At 39.8% G+C, this 22,796-nt stretch overlaps 1 protein-coding gene across 6 annotated transcripts in view; it reads right to left on the reverse strand.

Moving 5' to 3' along the window:
• NFYC (nuclear transcription factor Y subunit gamma) overlaps positions 1–22,796 on the reverse strand; it is a 65,129-nt gene that overhangs the window by 27,797 nt on the left and 14,536 nt on the right. For 2 of the 6 annotated variants that reach the window (XM_019957733.2, XM_019957727.2), the window contains exon 2: positions 1,597–1,709. In XM_019957733.2, coding sequence (XP_019813292.1) covers positions 1,597–1,701 — 105 coding nt within the window. In that variant the 5' untranslated portion in view covers positions 1,702–1,709. Of the gene's footprint in view, positions 1–1,596; positions 1,710–18,867; positions 18,929–20,758; positions 21,097–22,230; positions 22,395–22,796 lie in introns of those variants that run through there. The other 4 variants (XM_070786763.1, XM_019957728.2, XM_019957729.2 and 1 more) reach the window with 4 other exon arrangements.

Below are 22,796 nucleotides of genomic sequence, written 5' to 3' on the forward strand. Positions count from 1 at the left end.
AAAGTCCAACAAAATACAGAAAAGCTAGGTGCTGAATTTCAACTTCTAAAGTTCATCTGATCACTTGTCTGATCCTGAATTTGTTTCTGCATTCAAGCTGGAACATGCTTGCTGCACTGCCTAGTCCCACTAGAACTCAGGAAGGCACTCGTTTTGTACCAGGCTGATCCCAGCACTTGAACCTGAAAGCTTAACCATGACATTATCCCCTCAAAACATACAAAATACCCCACTTCTGACTTTATAATTCCATTTTTTCCCTCCCTTCCGCTTTATATCTAAGATACTATTGGTAACTACCACCTTTAGACTGCAGAATGATTTTTCAGTGGAAATCCACCAGTGAACACAGGCCACTCAGAGAAAGCCCAAACCAAGGTCAAATGCTGAAAATCCCCCCTATAAACAAACATGACCCACAAGGATACCCAGAATATAGGGGGTTTTTTTGACCCCTGAAGTCAGTGGACATTTATCACAATGAGAAGTTATTGTTTATTTTACTCATTCATTACCTGTTTCTGTCTCTCCCACCAGAATACATGTTCTGTGAGTGCACCAGTTTTGTCTGTGTGGTTCACAATAACTAGCCTAGCTATAGTAGGTGTGTAAGTATTCATCGAGTAAATGAAAACTGATCATGTATGTCAGAGGTTAAGGACCTTGCAACATGAGTTCTACATCAGGAAAGAATCCAGTATTTGCTCTGCCAGGATGCTAAAACCTCTGGGTCAGGAATGACATATCTCACAGAGTGCTCCTTCAGCCATTCGCTGAAATGGGACCAAACACAACATTATTCATTATGGATATAACATCATACTCTCCCTTTTAATGCTTCAGATTCATCACTGTGCCTGACTCAGTAACTATTTAATAAATACTTGTTGAACAAATGACCTGGGTGTAATTATTACACTGTAAGCTCCTCAAGGGCCAGGGTTTTGATTCTTCTGTCAGTGGGCCTCAACAAGGATGATTTCAGCCCCCAGGGAACATTTGCCAGTGTCTAGCCACAGTTTTGGTTGTCAGAACCGGAAGTGCAGTGCCACTGGCTACAGTGATTAAAGGCCAGAGATGCTGCTAAATACCATACAATGCACAGAAGAGCCCCTCACAACAAGGAATTATCTGGCCCGAAGTGTCAATAATACTGCTCTTAAAAAACCCCAATCTAAGTGTATCTTTTAATACCTGGAAAGAGTGCTGGCTTACAATAGATTTGTTGTTGAATAAACTGCCCAACAGTTTTCACCAGGTCCTAGAAACCTGGCAGGGCCACTAAATCAGGCCACAGAAATGAGCTACAGCTTCTGGAGGAAAGGAAGACCTGCTTTTCTGCATTCTCTAAAAGATCTGCCTCACATTAAACAATCTCCAAGTCAAAGCATCCACAGGCCTAAAGAAAGCCACTAAAATTAAAAAAAAAAAAAAATCCATGTAGTTACCTCACCTAAAGTAAATTGTATCTTCATCTTCTTACCCACAGGTCAGAAATGAACTATACCTTTGTAAATGTGCTTGAGATTAAACATGCTTTAGCCTAAGTTTTGATTATTCATCTCAAAGCTAGTTAAGTCTCTCAGCCTTCCTTACCACTGTTAAATTCCGGATTTCTTCCATGACGCGAGGCCAGAAGGACTGCAGGCTCTGCTGGGCGTCGCTGCTGCCGGCACCACCAAACCCTCCTTCTGTGGACATTCCGACAGCTAAAAACACACACATACGCGACACGTGTTACACAGAAGAAAGTCAGGCTTTGCATCTATTTATATCTTTCCTTGTGGATGTTTTCACTAATTCTTTCAGTTTTTCAGTCTGAGAAGATAATACAATTGTGCTGAAGAGGTTTTTCACACCAACTTAAGTCTTGGCAAAAAATGAGGAACGTTTTCCCTTTCATCCAGCTTGTCTCACAGAGACTAACAAGAAGCTGAAATCAGAAAATCTAAAATTCCTAGAAGAAAAAAAATATATACATATATATATACATAAAACTGCTAGAAACCCAAATTCAAATCCTAATGTGAATCAAGGACTTTTAACGTCTCATTTCGGAGAGAAGGAAAGAATAAAAATGTACTTGGCTGCCCTAGTGTTATCCGTAATTTTCAACGCCATCCTCTCCAGTGTTTTTCAAGTTCTATGTGGCTTCTCACACTCCATGCCACAGCCTGCAGAACATATATTAAGAGTCCCCAGTGAGTAATACTGTACATAAATGTAAACCCAGAGTCTTAAAAACTAAGAGCCAAGTTTATTCTGCTGTTTTAGTCACTGTGGTCCCATTTCTTTGGGGCTGACGATTATTATTCTTTCTAATCTCAAACTAATCTTCCTCAAAGGACACAAAATCCGTACAGCCTAGGCCAGTAACTGAGTGGGTGGCACAAAGTCCTTGAAATCACTTCCAGTTCTTTGCTTACCTGAACCCTGTTGTTAGGCACACAGTCAAACAAAGCACACCATCAAGTGGAAGCTCTAAGATGGTTGAAAAACAATAGGGAATTAAATTCAGTACAGAGAGAAGAGGACCAAAGTTTGGTCAACTGTTTTGTTGTGAGGGAGGGAAGATGAATAAGGACCCCTGCACCACCTATATCTGTACCATAAATATAGATAATACTGTAATGTTTGAAAAGATTTACAGGGGGAAAGTAAAAAACTCCAGATGGCTTAAATGTTTACCTGGCAAACACTTGAATCTAAGAAACACTTTAATTAAACACAAAGAACAAGAAACTTTAGTGATATCCCAAGAATTTCTATTCTGGGAAATTATTCAAAAAGATTTAATATGCCAGTGATAGGATGCTAGCGGAGAGCTATGTAAGTCATTAAGAACTAATTCTGACGGGCTGAAAGAAAAGCAGCAAGGCCAGGTGTCACACGACCAAACTGCTACTTTCCAGGGTCCATGTGGATGCATGCTGGGCTGATTACTCTCTATCAGCAGAGTGGATGAAGGCTGATAAATCGAAGTTTAGACTGTGAGGATGTCTGATTCACTCCTAAATGTTTGCCTGGGATTGTCCTAGAAATCTCTGATTTTTTTTCCCCTTTTTCTTCTAAAGGAAATGATGAGAGGAAAGAACAGAAGGAAAACAAGAGTACAATCTTCAAAGCAGATTTCACTCTGGTATAATGACATTAGTGGGTGATGATGTAATGGGAAAAGGTTTGGAGCCAATTTCTGGTGCTGGAGGCCCACAAGCAGCTCTATACATCAGCAGGAACTCTAAGTCCTAGGAAGCAATATGATCTTGGGAGTTTCTGGAGGGAAATAAAGTGAAGAGTGTTGAATCACAGTTGGAAATGACTAGATTAAAATCCTGAGTCCTAAAAAACTAAGTAAGAACACTTCAGCTCAGCTCCCATGACATCTTCACTTATCACCATATGCACGTGACCTATACACTATTATCTCAGATGTTCTGAGAACAAAGAAGTCAAGGTAATCTAGAGAAGTGTAGTTATTTATTTTTGTTAATAGATTCTTATGAGGTACTCATGACAATGATGAGAGCGAGAATCTAACCTTTTTAAAAGGGGCAAATAAAACCTTTCCAGAAATGAAATCAATTATCAAAAAACTTTAAAAATGAATCTAACCTTTTACTGTACAGATCCAAGGAAAGGCCTGATCTTACCGAATCTGCCATGTAAGCTGCTATGGTCAAAGAAGGAAGAGGCACAGTTGCCAGTGTGATACTCTGTACAACTTGCTAATGAGAAGCAGGATTCCTCTGAGTGCAAAGGTCTTTAAGATTTACAAAGCTGGTAACCAGTTTTGACTGTCCTCTGATCTCCTCCCACAAATGTTATCAAGGTACATAATTCAAGAAGCATTTTTAAAACCATCTGTGCATAGTCTGCTTTTAAATCTTGAATGGCCCCAACTAAGCATGTGCTGGCGCAATCAGTTCCCAAACATCTGTGCAGTCAATAGATTATGAATGAATCTTTGGCTGGCTCAGAGCCACACACTGTTGGAGTGGGGGTGCGCACAAAACAAACGTTGAAAAAATCTTTCTGGAACTGACAAACGTATTAAAGGTTATTAAGTTTTTAACTCGAGAGACCCATTTTGAATTAGAAAACCATAAATGGATAATGGCAAAAAAAATCCAAATCAATAATAATGTTCTTTACATTTTACTGCCTCATAGAACTTGAAAATGGGGTGGGGGTGCTTTAAGAACCACCCAGGTCCAGCTCCTCTAAAAGATGCTCAGAGCTCTACTTCAACCTCTGCCCAGCTCCCTCAATGCACCCTACGAGGTCATTGAAACATGAGCTCCTCCCTCTACAGTTCTAGGAAACTGGTGCACTGGCTAGGCATTCTTTTCCATCTTTGGACAGCTCTCACTGCTCTTCTTTACATTAAGTTGAATTTACAAACAAAGGATCATTTCGGCTTTAGATGTAGTTACAACTTTTATGATTTTTCCATCCAGAAACCTCTTCATAAATTCCTGACTTCAAAAAACAAAGGTACTGGACACTCCTCATCAGGGACAGAAGACCTTTTCATGAGGAAAAAGAAAAAATGGTTTGGAGCATATTTTCTAGCATCTTTGCACAGAAATAATTTGTAGATAATTCTCAGTATCTCTTGGAAGACCATAAATTGTTACTATAAATTCCTAGAAAAGGTGAATATTTTTATTCAAAAGGCTTTCCTTAAAGCAGATCCAGTCTTCACATGGGGCTTTACAAATTAGATCAAATCTCAAGCAACAGATTTCATGAAAATAAGCTAGAATTCTCAATATTTTCTGACTGTGGCACAACTTAAAATTAAAATAATAAAACCTAATCATAAAAAAATTCTGCTCACTAAACACCTAAGTTAAAAAACATAAAGTAACTTCTCACTTATTTTAATATTACATTAATTGCAACTAAATTGATTTTGCTACAAAGTAGCCTATTTGTAACATCTACAACCCATGGAAAATATGCCAGGTTCATCTTCTAGAATGATGAGAAAGGAATGGATTTAAAAGTAAGAAGAGATTTATATTCCAGGATCCTTTTTACTCCATGTTAAATTGCTATTCCTATCATGAGATAAAGCTACTTACATACAGTAAGACCAAGCCGCATTAGCTTAGATGCCTCTTTTGAAAAATGCACAACAGAATTTCCCAGATTTAATTAATAATTAATATTAGATTTATCATTCATGTTCATTAATTAGTTTATAAATACCTAATAAGACTGCCTGCTTAATTATTTAATAAAGACTTAAGAATCAGATAAAGTATTGAATGGTTATTGCTATAAGAAATCTCAACTCCCATTATCTTTTCATTTATCTGGTTTTAAACACAGTTTCCTTTCCAAAACTAAAATGGGAAGAATCAAAGTCCACCAGGAAAAGGCCGTTTCTCCAGTGCTCAAATCAACTGCCATCTCTCCACAAGTCTCTAAATCACCACAAGTGATCACTCCTTCCGTGAACCTTCAGAGCTCTTAATCTGTACTTCTTCCTGCCCTCACCGCATTACCTTGTATGATCAATATTTATGTATTTCTTACCACATATCCCCTTCTGGTTTATAAGCTTCTTGTGGGTAGGACGTGAATATGATTCATCTCTGGATTCCCTCACAGCACCGAGCACAAAGTCTGATAAATAATTATTTCTGAATGAAAGAGAGTTTTTGCATATGTACTTTCTGAGAAAAAAGAGGCCTCTTAGAAAGCCTGGCTCTGAAATAAGATTTATTGGGACGGCAAACTATTTTAGGAAGTTCAGAATATATGAGGTTCTCGCTGGGCCTTTAAAGTGTTAGTAGGACTACAATCAGAAATCCACGTGACTTGCTTAAGTGAATTTAAGATAAAATGAAGGAAGAGGATACGCACATGCACACGCACGCACACACACGCACGCACACACACGTGTCCTGGAAGTTACAAGGCAGACCAGAAGGCTGGAAACATCGGTGTGTACTATCCACAGCATAAAACTCTTGAAAGTCAGAAACTTCTCAGAAAGGTGACCAGGACAGGAGGAGAAAAGGGGTGGGGAATACCTCTGTTTGGCCATCCACTGCAAGGAAGATAAGGAGAACATCATGCAGAAAATGAGATGATTCAATCAGATCACTCAAGGGCACACAATCTAACTGTCATTCAAATACCCAGTTACTTTATCAGTTTTAAAGAAAGAAGACCTAAGCAGTTTTCAAAACATCTCAAAAGCAGAGTGCTCCTCCTTTGAGATTCTCTTGGAAGTCTTTCAAGCTCTTGGTTTTGACCAGGTACCATTCTTACCAAATCCTCCCTGAGTGATATGCTGGACGTGGAACAGGATGTATCAAAATAATCAAGCTCATATACAAAGAAACATAAGATTTTACTACAATATCCCCTAGTCTCTAAAACTCTGCATCTTTAGAGCTAAAGCCTATTTCTTAGCATATACCTCATTCTCTCTACAAAAATCCTTTGTAATATGTCTAAACCCACATATAGCTCTCTAAAGTAACTAAAACAAAACAAATGTTGTTGGGAGACAATACCTAAATCCCTATCAGCACAACAACTATTAAAGGAAAAAAGACCAGAGGAAACTCCCCTAAAATGAAGACCAATCTTTGATCAATGCTGCTCCCTATTAAAATACTAGAGCTGCCCTGTTTCAGGCAGTCAATTTTTACTTAAAAATAATGTTCTCACTATTAAATGTGAACAAATACGCCTTAGCCCAGTTGTGACTGAAGAACAAATCTAAACACTGGTACCGTCTTTCACCTTAATGCCCCTCACCATCCAACTTGCAGCCTCTAGGCATTTCAGGCTGAGAATGCCCTAACAGTTCCTATATGTCTCCAACTTAACATGTATCAAGCATCTCCCTATGTTCAAAGCACATTAACTTCTTCACTTCTTTTCTTGACTTGCATTTTGATCATGTTTGTCATTAGATGACATGATTTTTCTTTTGCCCAATTAGTAGCTCTATCACACACATTTTATGTTCCAGTACTACTCAGGTATTTACTGAAGTTAGTTCCAAGCTTCTTTACTTGAACTGGCTAAAACTGTTGGGATACTATATTTCAAATGGGGAATGAAGAGACGACGAGAGATAAAGAAAGAATATTAATATGAATGAATAAGAGGAAAGCTAACTTGTGCTTGCTATTTTAGATATTCTCCCAAACTACAAAGAAAAGTGAAAACTAAATTTGAGAACTGAAATTTCTGCAACAAAACAATTCCACCAACATCAAGTTGGCTCTCATGTTGACACAGATGGACCTAAAACCATTATCAATCACAAGGGCTAAAAAGGATTTCAAGCATTAAGGAGGCATATGCTTTCCACAATAAAACCAATCCTAAATTGACAATTTCAGAAGAAAAATAACACTGTTCTGGAAATCAAAAGACCTTTGTGAACTGGCCTGCTGCCGACTAGCCAGTGGCCTTGGGCCAGTCACTGCACTAAGCCACTGCAGCTGCAACGTATACTGAACACATACACCAAAGGGCAAAGGGGCGGTCTGGCATGGAAGGCCTACACTTCACTGCTTGAGGATGCAATAAATGAATGAATACAAGGCAGGGGGACTAGAGAGAAAAGAGGGTTCAACTGTCTTTATTTAAGCTCATCTAAGGTTTCTACCGAGGCAAGAAAGCACTAAGCCTGGTGCCAGAAACCTTACTACTCAAGTTCTAAACATAACTGGATACCAGATGGTCATACTTACTGACAGGTTATTATACAGTACCCCACTACTGTAATAATGAATAATGCTGTCTTACTGGAGACCCCTTTCCCTAATCCTGAACGCCAAGTTCAGTGTTTGAGGGTGTGTCTGTCTTGAACTCCAAATGGCTAAGTAAGTCCGAAGCCCCTTTTCTAACTGCATACAGCAGAAACTGTGCTTTCCAAAAGACTATAGGTTGGAACTGGCTGCACAGTACTCTTCCTAAAGATCTGGTCACAAAGATACATTTTCAAACTGGCAGCAGAGACACTTCCTTCAAAAACAAAAACATGTTTCTGTTTGCCGTCTGATGCTGCTGCTGCTAAGTCGCTTCAGTCATGTCCGACTCTGTGCGACCCCATAGAAGGCAGCCCACCAGGCTCCCCTGTCCCTGAGATTCTCCAGGCAAAAACACTGGAGTGGGTTGCCATTTCCTTCTCCAATGCATGGAAGGAAAAAGTGAAAGTGAAGTCGCTCAGTTGTGTCTGACTCTTAGCGACCCCATGGACCCGTAGCCTACCAGGCTCCTCCATCCATGGGACTTTCCAGGCAAGAGTACTGCAGTGGGGTGCCATTGCCTTCTCCAACAACATACTCTTTCAAACAAGGGAAAGATCATAATACAGTGTGTCTGGGGAAAAAAGGAAGGTAGAGCAACTTATGGTATGAAACTTAACAGGAAGGCATGACCAGAACATTAGAAAAAAACCTGTTTCTGTGGAATAGAAAGGGTATGTAAACATATTACTTCACACATTTGTTTCCTCATTCCTTCACTGATGTCCAACTTACATGATATATATTATATACACAGGTATATATGATAGCAACAAAACACTATCAGTATTTTGTACGATGGAGAAAAAAGACCAACAGGTATTTTAAAGGCAAGGGCCCACAAACCACAGCCCCCAAGCCAAATTTGGCCTGCAGCCTCTTTCTGTAAATTCACTTTTACTGGAAGACTGCAGCCCCATTCATATATGTTGTCTATGGTTGTTTTCATGCGGTAACAGTAGAGTTCAAAGTGTTACAAAAGAAAGTGTATGACCAACAAGCTAAAAATATTATCTAGCTCTTTACCAAAAAAGAGGATTTGCTATCCTAACAATGGGGAAACTGAGGGCCAGAGATTGGAAAGCTTGCAGTAGATCACACAACTATTAGATGGCTTCCTCACCCATTCAATCTCCAACCCGCTCTGCGCCACAAAATATCTGTTAATCTCTCCTGACACTCCAACCTAATGAAAGTAAATACATTTCTGAAGGAAGAATGACGAGTAACTGGCTTTTTCAGACTCTGAGCCTCAAAGAAAATTCTAACACGAGCTGGAGAAAGAATAGTGCTACGTGTGCTCAGTCGTGTCCGACTCTTTGCGACCCCATGGACTGTAGCCGCCAGGCTCCTCTGTCCATAAGGATTCTCCAGGCAAGAATACTGTAGTGGGTTGCCATGTCCTCCCCCAGGGGATCTTCCCAACCCAGGGATCAAACCCAGGTCTCCAGCATTGCAGGTGGGTTCTTTACCTTCTGAGCCACCAGGGAAGTCCATAGTGCCTGTTGTCTAAGCTAAATCATATTCTAAAACAGAGATTCATTTTGCTTCCTGGATTCCTTCTGAAACTCAGAAACTCTAAGAACAACCTTTCACCCAGTCTCTAGCAGGCTCCTGAGTTGATGTATGCCCAGAAGTGAAAAGCGTGATTCTGAAGAATGTTTCAAAGATACCAACTTAAGAGCTTTAGAGTTTTACATAATACTTGTTTCATACATTATCTTCAGTTGATCTTCACTCAGCTCAGTGCCAAAGATATCAGTATCATTCCAATTTTACAGATAAGAAAGCCAAGGGTTGGGTATCTTTGTGCTCAAGGTCACATGTAGTAAATGGAGAAGCTGGAAATACAAAAGCTCTAAAATTCTGTTCTCGGTTTAGCACAGCTTGTTCATTCTCACTTTATGTTGCTTTAAGGTGTGTGTGTGTATGCAAACTATTCAGAGATATGAGCAATCTCAGCTTTGATCACTGACTCAAATCCTTTACCTAAAAGATCATTTTAATCCACTTGCTCCTAAAATCTCTGTGGAAAACATGGAAGAGAAGATGCTCATGGAAGAGAAGATAGCTCACTGCTATCTCCTTCTCTTATTTCTCTGTGTCTCTTTCCTTGCTCCCTCACTCTCTTTTCTATCATTCCCTCTTGCTTGTCTCTAGGACAGTCAGTAGCACCTATGAATACTCAGCTGCAAACAGTGGGGGGCAGTAAAGTACAGGGTAAGTACATAAAGAAAATCTATTGGACCTGGAGGTTCTTGTTCTCTGGCTACTAACTGGTCACTTAACTTCTTGAGGCCTCTGGTCACCTCACAGGGCAGCTGCAGCATACAAGTGGGAAACACATGTAAGAAGGCCTTGAAAAATACCAAGCATCATGTAAATGTCATATGGCATATCAAAATCACTGCTCAGAGCTAGACAAGTCATCTATCCTGGTCTGACCAGTTTCAAACACAGTACCACACCAAAAGACCAATCTCCCTTACATACAGTAACAAGTAACCCAATTTGCTTCTTTCTCTAATTTAGACTACTTAGAGTTTCCGGAGTGCAGAGTCAGATGCATAGAAACAAATGCACTGAGAAATCTTCTTCCACTTCTTTTATAAATATAAAATAACTTGAAGCCCTTTAAAGTTTTAAATTCAGAATGAATGTACTAGTTCCAAACAAAGAATTCAAGATAGATATGATTAGGTACGCTCTTAACTTAAATCCTTGGGAATGTCAATGATCAGTAGCTATGCAGGCTCTCTCTCTAGACAAATCCAAAAAAACTAAAATTCTTAGAACCTGTCTCCTTGGACACCTCAGACTTCCATAAGCAGGGAGTATGTGGCTGTTCTGTCTTGCAAAAGGAATTTTGTTTTTTATGTTAGAAAGTGGAGGAGACCTGGAATCTAGGCAGCATCCCATCCTATCTGGCCCCACCAACCAAGAGAAAGATTCTGTTTTGAGCTCTGAAAAGAGCCCTGGCTGCTTCTACCTCCATCTAAGATCTTGGAGTAAAGGGAACATGTTGTGAATGTAGTACTTTATGAGACTATCTAATGGATTGGAACCAACTTTTTAAAGTTTTGGGGGGACTAGCACTGCTAAGGAGCTTGCTTTCACACTACGTACAACTGTAAGAAATTAAACATACACAGTCACCGATCAGTGATCACTAAATTTTTTTCTCCCCAAGAAACCATTCCTGGCACCCAATAAAATCTATTTCTATAATTAGCGTATTCACTTTCTTCAGGCACATTACTATTATTAGGTACATTATTTTTTAAGCCTAAAATTTTCGTGCTCCTATTTTCTCCCCTGTTCTTATTTAATTATCTTTGTTTCTGGCACATCCTCAAGGAAAACATGGCTTGGACATAGTGGGGACTCAACACACATCTACTAATGAACAAACACAAGCTCCTCAAGAACTATTTTAAGACCCCAGGTACCTTTGACTTCACTCTGGGTTCTTTTCTTTGAAATGTGCATATGGGGAAATCCCTTCTCAAGTACCTAAGCTCAGCTGTGCAATAACTGTTGTGTAGTAATACAATGGAAAAGTAAAAAAAAAAGTGGGGATGGGAAGAAACCTGTTCTACTTTAGAAAATGTTAACACAAAATGTTCATAATTATCTAATCATAGACTCCACTGAAAAATGGAAGATTGTGCTGGTGAATTAATCTATCTAAAAACTGGAGAATTCTCGATAAAAAACTCGGAGGGCATTAGAAGAGTGTCAGTAAGAGCTTGGCTTTATTGATTTAGCTACATGATTCTGCTGATTCACAGACACTAAATTCTGCCCTCTGCTTAGTGTCTTTTAGCACTGATTTGAAAGTTAGAAGCAAGCAAGCAAGGGCACGAGAATAAACAAATCCTCCAAGTCAACCAAACGCTAAATCTCCCACCTCTGTGTATACAGCTGTCAGGAACAGAGAATGTAAAGACCACTTCAAAGAATGCAAAGCAACGGAGATGGTTATGCTAATCCTTTGCATTTGTACATGCTTTACACTTTGTAAAGTAGCTTTCCTCCTTTACGTTATCTCATTTATTCTTCACTACAAACACAAATACTAATGTTCCCATCTGACAGATAAAGATACTTAATCCAGAAGACTGAGGGGCATGTCTTAGGTTACAGGGCAAGTACATGGCAAAGCCAGAACCACGACCCATATGCCCTTATTCTCAGTTCTGTGCTCTTTCACAGCATGCTCTCCTCCCGCTTTAGCACTGGTAACTCAGCAAAGGACAGAACACTTGAGAACCTAGGGATCTTCTCAGCCTGGAACATAAATCCATCAAGCCCTTTATCTTTGTTTTCCTGATCATCCTCCTGGAGAACATACCCCCAAAAGCTAAAATGTCACATTCTTATATATTTCAGAGTAGAAAGTTTAAGGTTTTCAAGCTTGTTAAAGCTGCAGTTGCCCATAAGGACGAGGACTTGGGACTATCTGGTCACCAACCAAGAGTAGACATAAAAAGGTCCAGTAGATCAAGTTCACTCTCTGGGGGCCTGATGATGAGAAGTCACTACCTTTTCACTGTGGTTGAGAGGGACAGCCTTAGCCTAGCCCCCACTTACTGAAGCCACTTCCACTGCTGCACATTCTGAGGAGGAATCACCTGCCACAGCCACACTGTGAACACAGTGGCAATGTTATTTTAATTATGTGGCCTTTCCGCTTAGAACCAAAATCCCTGTTCTAACTACCTTAACAGGGATAAAACGAAGATTATGAATCGCAGCTAGGAAATACAAGCAGCTGATTATTTAAGAACACAATGACTCATCTAAAAACACTCATCTCTGTGGTTCAAGGTAAGAACTCAAATGAGGTGCCCAATACATACCACAAGTGTACGTTTGCACATCTAAGGAACACTAGTGAACAACTAACACAATTCTAACCTTGTATCCATTTGGAAATCCTTCATCTATTTCTCTGATCTTAGTAAATTTAGATAATTCCCCAACATAATGGTAGTATTCATACTAGTATGCTACCTATTTGCACTACGTTTCATTCTGAAAAGAAAGAGTTGTGTTCATCTATCTTGTTTGACAAAAACTTTAAAAATCACTCCATTAACTGTAAAGGACTATGTTTCATGCAAACATATTACGTTACTTAACTACCTTCAAGGGTAGCGTTATGAACATCTTGCCTGTTAATTACCAGAAGAGAAATAATCATGGAGTTCAGGATATAAACAACGAAGATGGCTGGAAACTTATCACTATTCCTCTAATGAAAAAGTTCTTATTGCCTCTGTTAGACTGAGGATAGTTACAACCTACCTAGCCTAGAAATCTGCTTAATCCTACAGATGAGGCTATCCTATTCCTGGTAATTTATTATGTGTGCTGCTCTTCAGTGTTATCATGACCATGTGGATATAAATTACTTGCTAAGTAAATGTTGCCAAATTCCTACTTGTGTATTTATGGTTGGCTTCACGCAGAACGCTGCCATTGGAGGCTTTACAAAGCTAACAGTGATAAGATTAGGTGGACGCAACTTAGGGAAAAGTCTTTGCACTGGATGGAGATGTGTGTGTATATTTAAGAGCTTAAACAAGAAAGCCTGAGGTTATGCATCCACACACATATACATAAACATATACATAACTAATTTCAAAGAGCTACTGCATAACTTTTCAAGGAAACACTTGTACTTTTTCAGAAAAAGTGAAGGCCACATCATAGGGCAGTATTTCTAATCTTCATATGAAGGCACACACTGAAAATGTTAGTATTACCTTTCTTAATATTTAACCTATGTGAAGAGCTGACTCATTGGGAAAGACCCTGATGCTGGGAGGGATTGGGGGCAGGAGGAGAAGGGGACGAGAGAGGATGAGATGGCTGGATGGCATCACCTACTCGATGGACATGAGTTTGAGTGAACTCCGGGAGTTGGTGATGGACAGGGAGGCCTGGAGTGCTGTGACTCATGGGGTCGCAAAGAGTCGGACACGACTGAGCGACTGAACTGAACTGATGGGATAATACTGATGCCCTTGCTCACTTTAACCTGTGACAAGATCGTGTATCATGCATGGCACTCCACCATGCTCATTTCTAGATGTCTCAACTTCAGGGTCCAGCCTTTTCTGTGTTTCCGTCATGGACACGAAGCTTTATTCTTCTGGTCCTCTGTCCATCTTCTCCCTTGATTTCCCATCCATTCCCCAGGTTCAGTTATGATCTTGATGAGCTTAAATTCCAAACATATTTTACCAATTCTGGTATTTCTCCAAAGCTCCAGTCCTGCTTGCTAAACATCTCCAACTGAAAAGCCACCCAGAACTCTAACTCCTTTTGTCTAAAGTTACATCTATCTTCTTCTTTCCCCAAACCTGCTCCTTCTAACTTTTCTATTTCCATCCTCCAGTCTCCCAGGCTTGAAATCTGAGTCATCCTAGATTCTGTTCCATTCTAATCAACTGGTAAACTCTGTAATAACAGTGTCCATCTCCTGACCTTTCTTCATATTGCCACTATGTCTGCTCAGGTTCTCATCTCTTTCATGTAATAACAAAAATAATGGATAACAGCTAATGCTACTCATGTAGGACTGTGTGCCAAGTATGCTTCTAAGCCTTTTACACTGCTCTTTTACCCTCACAATAATCCTATGGGTTGTGAACCTAGTATGTGAAGTCACTGCATAATGTTTACTATTTCTAGGATCCTCTGGTCATTTCTACAGTTATATTCAATGAATATTATAAAAGCACAGCTCTGATAATGTTATATGAACCTATCACCCAACATTTCCAATGGTTTACCATTATTAAGGAGAGACAGTTCAAATTTCTTAGCTTGGCAGTCAAGGCCCTCCAATATCTGACCCCAACTCACTTCTGAGATTTCTTTCTTTTGCTACTCCCTCAGGACTTCCCAGGTGGCGTGAGTGGTAAAAAATTTGCCTGCCAATGGAGGAGACATAAGAGACATGAGTTCAAGCCCTGGGTCGGGAAGATCCCCTGGAGTAGGGCACAGCAACCCACTCCAGGAGCTTGGCAGGCTACAGTCCATAGGGTCGCAAAGAGTTGGACACGACGGAAGCGACTTGGGACGGACGGACCTATCCCTAACTCACATCCTTAGGCACTATGCAGACTAGACCACTCACTGCTCTCAGCGCACACTACACCTTTTGAATCATGATGCTGCTCCTCCTGTTCCCCACGCCTGAAGTGCTCATGCCCCTACCTCCAAGTCCAACACCCAGTTAAAATGCCTTCCCTCATTCCTAAGCCAGAGGGTCTCCCCTTCTCTGAATTCTGTGCCTTTTGCTTATACTTTCCATATCAGTTTAATACATTTGATATACATCATCTGTCTCCCCTACCAGACTGTTAGATCCTGTAGCATTACAACAATTACAGTATACACCAATTTTATCTATATACATTTTTTTGAAATCTCCACATAAATGAGACATGCATGCAGGTGAATTAGTGAAAGAAGTATAAAACATTCAATTTTAGTATTTTCTCACAGGGGCTTCCCCAGTGGCTCAAGTGGTAAAGAATCCGCCTGCAGTGTGGGAGACACAGGAGATGCAGGTTCGATCCCTGGATCAGGAAGATCCCCTGGGGAAGGGAATGGCAACCCACATCAGTATCCTTGCCTGACGAATTCCCTGGACAGAGGGGCCTGGTGGGCTATGGTCTGTAGGGTCACAAAGAGCCGGACATGACTGAACTACTAACACAGATACACACAAGAACTATATAGCGTAGGTAGATAAAGGAAAAACTAATTGTGTCTGGATATTTCCAGTTAAGCAGGTCTTCTCTTTAGTTTTCTGTATAACTGAAACTATGGAGACTGACCAAAATGACAGAACTTCCAAGAAAAAAGGATAACCAAGCGAATCAGCACTGCTGTTTGCTGTGGTTATTTTTATATATCCTTTCTTCCTCTGAACTAAGGAACACAAGGTCACAAGCTATGTTATGCCACTTTAAAGTTAAACATTTACAAGATTTTTTTTCCCTTTAGTTCTGCTTTTACACTAGAATTTATCTTCATTTTTTATCCTTCAGTTGCACCTTTTCACTGCAGGATAGAGTTGTAACTTAGTTTATAGTAAATACTCTTACAGAAAAACTTTGGCCAACTACTGAACAGTGGAGTCTGGCTTTTCGATGCCAAGGAGAGAGACAGGAAGATATGGGTGATAAAGCAAATAGAATCTAAGTTCTAAAGAGCCAAGCCCAACAGAGGTAGCAGAAAGAGCCAATTACAAAGAAAACTAAGCAGACGTGACGTAGATATCATCCAGCTGTGTCTACTGTAATTTTCAGTCACAGTATACCTCAAGACTTAAATAGAACGAGTTACATTATTCAAGCTCTTCTTCTTTCAATAAACTATATCTTTTGTTCAAATATATGAAGGTAGTTAAAAGAAATGCAGCCACAAAAGGGAAAAATTAAAAATTTTCAAGTACATTATGGTCTACCAGAGAATATGCAAAATAAAATAAAAACAAAAATCAAACCTACAACTACCCAAACACACATATGCAGATATACAATACTAATTTCGCTGGCAGTAATGATTAAAGTTGGCATAGTTAAAATGTTCCTTTGAAAGTATATACACAATGACTTCTATTCAGTCTTGGTAAATGCTTAAAAAGATCCTGGGATCTTTGTTTATTACCTACTGGTTGGCTTTAAGGAACCACTTGAAGAACCAGGCCCAAACTTGTTTGGGAATTAGCATGTTCCTGAGCTGTGTTAACAGCAACAACAGAACTGGCTGCGTGCAGGCGTTGTTCGTGTGCCGTTACTCCTTGCAGTGAAAGGGATGCATCAAAGAGACCCTGCTCTCCGGGACAGTTCAACCAGGTGGGCACCATTAGCTTCCTAGCTGATTCTCAGCTTTCTGAATAAGCAACTAACTGAGGCCAGAGATCTTCAGATCCCAAAAACGACAGTAAGTCTGCTGCCACAGCAGACTTTCTTAACCGACAGACTCCGCATGAAGACTTCTGAACGTCTTCCATGGCCCACTTGCTCTCTGTCCCTTCTGTATTCATATAGCAAACCTGTACAGATGTACCAAAAAGGAAGACAAATAGGAAACACAGTAAGCAAAAACAACCTAGAGGAATCAAAGAAACATTGAACGAACTGAGCTGGAGTTCAATCTCTGACCACTTACTAAAAGGCTGGAAGACCAAGACAACTAACCTCTCTGGGCCTCAACTTCCCCACTTCACAAGAAGGGAATCAGGCTAGATCCCTAAATAATTTTCACTGGGCTAACTTAACAGTATACACACTCTGTATGCATACTTCATTGGGATTAGGGACAGGCAAAAATAACGTCTTTCATGAAGAAGACCATGTACAAATGATTAGCTTTAAAAGTGCCTTTTGGGTTACTGGAGCCTCCACAAAAGTAAACTGCTTCTTTAAAAGGAGATCCCTGTCTTCTTTTAGAAACAAAATGTTCCCAGTGACCATGACTGCTGTCTTCAAACATACACATCCCTGAAACTAGAATTTTATTTGTAGAGGCCAATGCCAATTTTGCCAAACCTTATTTGATAAAAATGACTCTTTCAGCGCACAGAAAGGAGGTAGACATCAGTGCTGACTGACCATGCCTGAGAGGAAATGACTTAATAGGACCGGAAATCAAATAGATTATAAAATATCCACTACCACCACCACCCAGGTCGGGGGGGGGACCCTAAAAATAGATGACACCAGGCATGTAAAATGGGTAAGAAAGAAAACCCCATGAGTTCCCACAATTTACCTTGGGAATATATCTTACAATAGGTATTAACTGTGAGAAATTTATTCCCGCATTTATATTTTGATAAGACCAAGTATTTTTTAAGTCTTCATCCGAACATTCACTAGCTTACAAGTTTGAAAACTGACATAAAAGAGATCATATGAAAAAAAAAAAAAAAAAAGAGATCATATGACCACTAAGCAAATGATAAGTGGCTCCCGTTTACTTTATAAATATTTGGTGCACAAACTAAAAATGTAACCCCTTCCTGTTAAACATCTGCAACTATTACAACTTACCTGCATTATACTGCAAATCTTAGTATACAATCAGAACAGGTTCCCGGTGTTTATTCTGAGAGGTCCCTAAATCTAACAAGGGTTTTTAAAAAAATCAGTGTTCTCATTTCACCTTGCTCTAAGAGATCCTTGATTTTTGACTAAAGGGTTAAGATTCTTCCATAGGAATCTTGGTAAAGGAATGTTTGATGGTCTCAAAGTCTGCATCACATGGGGTTCTATAAGCATAAACAGGAATATGCAGGTGAAGGCATGTGAAGCCAGTTTAAAAAGAGATGTGTCAGGTTTAAACAAACTCTTTTTAAACATATTAAAATAATAGCATTTTCTTTGATGCCACATCTATCTCCATAAGCATTTAACCCATAATTTGGATTAGTAACAACCAACGTTTACACAGCACTTCAGAGTTTACAAAGCACTCTGACATACATGATCTTATTTGAGACTCACCACTAAATAGGAAGGCGCTATTTTTAGGTTCCATTTTTACATGTGAGGAAGCTGACACTAAATGGCTGACTTGCCCAAGCTCACAAAGCTGGTGATAGCAGAACACACCATCTCCTGCTGTGCTACTGCGCCATGCAGCCTCAGATACCATCATCAGAGCTAATAAATATCCAAACCTCAGAGCCCATGTAAGCTTCTCCTCCACACATGCACCCACCCCCCAGCCTAAGTTATAGTTAGCTCTGGGTCTCTGCGTCTTATGGAAGTAGAGTTTTCTTCATTTCTCTGGGAAACATTTATCTGGCTCAAGTGTTAAATGAGATCATATTAACACCATTCAATACACACTGGAAAATATCTTAGTCACCAGGGGCTCTGCACAGGCATGTCTATGTGCGCCTTCTCAGGCAGTAGGTCAGATTCTCAGGGACCATAACCCTAAAAAGGTTAAGGACCCAGGCTAGAGGTAGCAGCTTTCCAAGAAGCTAAATCCACAAAGTTCTTAAGTTAAAAAAGAGTTTTACCTAGGCCTCATACTGTGAGCCACTTACCTTCTGCCTCCCCAGCTCCGGGCCTTCTCCCAGGACCAGCAGGGTCATTCAGTATCTACAACTGTTTTTTAAATCCCGTATTAAAAAACAGAGTAACTGGTAACATATAAATCAATAACTTGTAAAAAAACAAATTTAAACTAAAATAATAATCTATTAAAAAGTAATCTTTAACATGTACTCCTTTCTCTTAGGACTTAACTTCTCAGAATGACCATTTGCCTTTTTTTTTTTTCCGTAAAGAAGGACTGTTTTCTTACCATAAGCATTCCAATTTCCCAAAAGAAGTTTCACAAACATAACTACTTTGAACTCCTGAAATACCATTCTTCACTAAGAATCCTCTAGATTACATAGAAGACAAGGTAGCATGCAAGGAATTCTGAATGTTAGGCAGTTCACTCAACCATCATACCAGAAGGATTTAAAATTTTTTTGCTGGGGGGAGGGAATGAAGAAGAGCGCGAGAGAAAAATGAACGCAGCCTCACTGCTGTATTGCTTGGAAACTCCTAATCTGAATCTATAACATAACCCTACTAACCACTGGACTTGAACATCAGAAGTACAGCTTCTTTTCATCTTAAATAGAAGCTTTTCAGTCCAAAATCTGCATAAACAAACTTTGTCCTTCAATCTTTCAACTCCTCGGCAGTTTTTCAAGGTCACTTTTCCGAGCAACGACAGAGGCCTGTATTTAGCAACTTTGACTGCTATATCACTCCAATTCCAAGAACCCAAAATCTAAACCCCCATCGATTCTCTCAGGTAAATCCTTTACTCAAGGGGAAGGCAAACTAACAGCCTCCAAACTTCTCGGACAGGGCCTGCTCCTTTTCCCTCCCCAGAGGCTGAGCGCTGCCGGTCCACTGCTCCATGCTAAGTCTGCTGCAGAAATGTTCCAATGACCTTCATTCCATGTTTGCAAACAGAAAGAAACAAAGAATTGCTTTTTGGAATCAAGTGTCTTATGGATCTTAGTACATGAGATGGAAGATTTCACTAGTCACAAGAACAGGCTGGTTACCGATTAGCCAGCAACCTACATTAGTTTCATATCCCTAAAGGGGGGGTGGGGGGGAACCAAGGGCAAAAGACAGGGTGCCTATACACTTTACTTTCCTATTCACAAACTGTAGGTAAAATTAGGATTTTAAAGACTTCATATAGAAAATGTAAAGCATTTTGCTCACATCATTTTAAGGAACCAAATCAATACCTAACAAAATGTGTGAAACTGGTGGAAAAAGATTTGTTCTTGTCACTGCCAATATAGTGGAGATGTTTCTAACTGGCATTCTAAGCTAAAATGTGCATTTTAAAACAAAGGCTGTTCATTAACTGGTACTTACTAGAATGCAGAAGCAGACAGGTAAATCAAGAAAGTTATGGGAGAATTTCACATTGGCATGTGGGCCTTTACCATTAGAACCTGCATCCCAGTGCAAATCATATTTTCACACAAATTTAGAACAGCAATGGTGCTACTTCCACCTCTGAAAACACAAATGTCAACAAAGTGCATGGAAACAGAAAAAGTCTCACAACAACTCAGCTCATTCTATAGGAAAGGTTCAGTGCACTTGAACAAAGGAAAATTATTTGGAAAACAGTTAAGTTTACCGAAAGCAAAGAGAAAGTGCTTTGCTTCTGTGTGCCCCGGAAAAATGATTAGCCTTCCTTCATGTACCTGCTCTAGTCAATACTCAACTAGGAAAAGAAATCCTAGCTGAAGGGCATGCAAAATCTAAACAGAGCAAGGTATTCTAGGTGCACCAAAAGGTATGCATGGAATGTAAAGTGGCCATTTTCTGAAACAGTGCAACTTGTCTACACTCTCTGAAGCTTAACAGTTTCTACCATTTTAACACAAAACAAAGAATTAAACTTACCGGGAACTGCATTAATTTTACATGTAGTTATTTATATCTCCTCGGACAGGGAGAATTTAAGTCACTCCTATCCCTCCCCCCCACAAAAGGACGGAGGAAACAAAAGGCAGCAGGAGATGCAGAAACCTGAGTCTGGAATGTCCACTCCAGTGAAAGCCCGAACAGCTGTCCCCCCACCCCCCAGCAAACTATTCGCCATTTTTCTTTGTCTTTCAGCTGACCCCTGCCTCAGTGAAAAACTCCGAGGCTCCAATGAAGCCCTGCAGCCTCCTTCCACTTTAACAGTCAAAGGCATTCAATCTAGCATGCTATTTGACACCAAACCTTGCCTCCAGAGTAGTCCCATTGGTTGAGCTGCTTTATCAGCTAAGAACACAAAGCCATGATTGGCTGCTCACGTCATCAGTTACCTCCTTTGCACACTTCCTGTTTTAAAGTTACCTTGAGAAGCAGAACAGGGGTCAGATCCAGACTTCAAACTACAAGGAACTTAAGGCTTCAAAATGCCTGGCAAATGCACACAGCAGATGCACTAGGGCCACATGTGCTTCCAAAACAGAAGATTCTGAAATTTTATAAGTGTTCTTAAAATCACCCGAAAGGGCTGTTACAGTTCCCACCCAAAGGATTTCTTATTGGCTGTCAGAGTTCCATTTTAAAAAAATTTAAGGTAATTTAACTGCTTCTGATTGGCCATCAAAGATGTCTGTAAGATACTGCTACAGGATCCTATGGCAGTAAACCAGAAAAGCAATGTGCACAAGGTTGGAAAGTTGTGGCTTAACTATCTTCAGCTTTCTGTTGAGCATTAACAGAAGAAGAAAAAGAAAACTGGGTGGGCTAAATCCAATGGCTCCAAAGAAAATAACAGCTTCTTTAAAGTAACGAAGAGTGATACCAATGGTCATACAACAGTCTGCAAGATTTCCAAAAAGGCATCTGTCATTATGTCCTTGGTAATTTCAAAAACACACATTTCATTATTTTGAAATATAAACGAATCTAAGTAGAAAAATTCTGTGATAGTGTATGAAGTTAGTGACAGGTACAGTGGTATTTTCAGAAAGTCCACCAGGAACCCAAGAGGAAAATATAATGATAAAGGGGGGGAAAACTGGCAAAGAGTGAACATTAGTGAATATACTATTTAAAACAATATAGTTTGATGGGTTAACTAATTTATTTAGGGTGGTTACAAAATATTGCTGATTAGCTTTCAATATAACAGAATTTTAATATCAAGAGGATTAACTTTTCTACCACATTTTTAAGAATAAGCAGCAGGGCTGATGAATTTTAAGTATCGTGGTTACTAAAGACATTCAGGGTACTAAAGTTTACCAGTGGTGGTCAAAGACTTGTTATGGATTACGTGCCCAACTGTTTATGTTTTAAGAGAAGCCTCCTAATACAGTGAAAATCAGTTAAAATTTTTTTTAAAAAGTATTCAAATAGAAACATCTCATTATTACCTGAGGCCTTTAATGATCTCCTTAGATCTGCTTCCTCTCATCAAAACAAAATATCCCAGGACTAAACAACACAACTGTTTTGCAGACAAATGAGATCCTTTCTAGAAATTCCTCAATTTTACATAAGAGGTCATCATAGACATATGCAGAGATCCAGCAGTTTCCTGAAAAAGAAGCAAGGTGGACTGTCCAATGACTGCCATACTAACTTCTCTTAGAGAAAGACTGAGGTGCAGAGATGTTAAGCAACTGGCCCCTAGCCATTCATCCAGGATTTAAACTCAGGTCCCACCCAGGGTGTTAACCTTGCCATGGCACTACAATGCTTACCAAGACATAGCGCACCCCAGGCCCAAGTCCAAGGAAATTCTCAGGTGTCACATCTACAGTCCTTCATTGGTATCCATGGGAGACTGGTTCCAGGATCCCCCACATTTACTAAAATCCGAGGATGATCAAGCCCCTTATATTAGGTGGTGCAATACTGTTGACCCTCTGTATTTGTGAGTTCAGTATACACAGACAGAGGCTGACTGTATGCATAGATAGCATTAGTCATCACACCC

Source organism: Bos indicus, chromosome 3 (assembly GCF_029378745.1).
Source record: "Bos indicus isolate NIAB-ARS_2022 breed Sahiwal x Tharparkar chromosome 3, NIAB-ARS_B.indTharparkar_mat_pri_1.0, whole genome shotgun sequence".
In the NCBI taxonomy this organism is placed as follows: Eukaryota; Metazoa; Chordata; class Mammalia; order Artiodactyla; family Bovidae; genus Bos; species Bos indicus.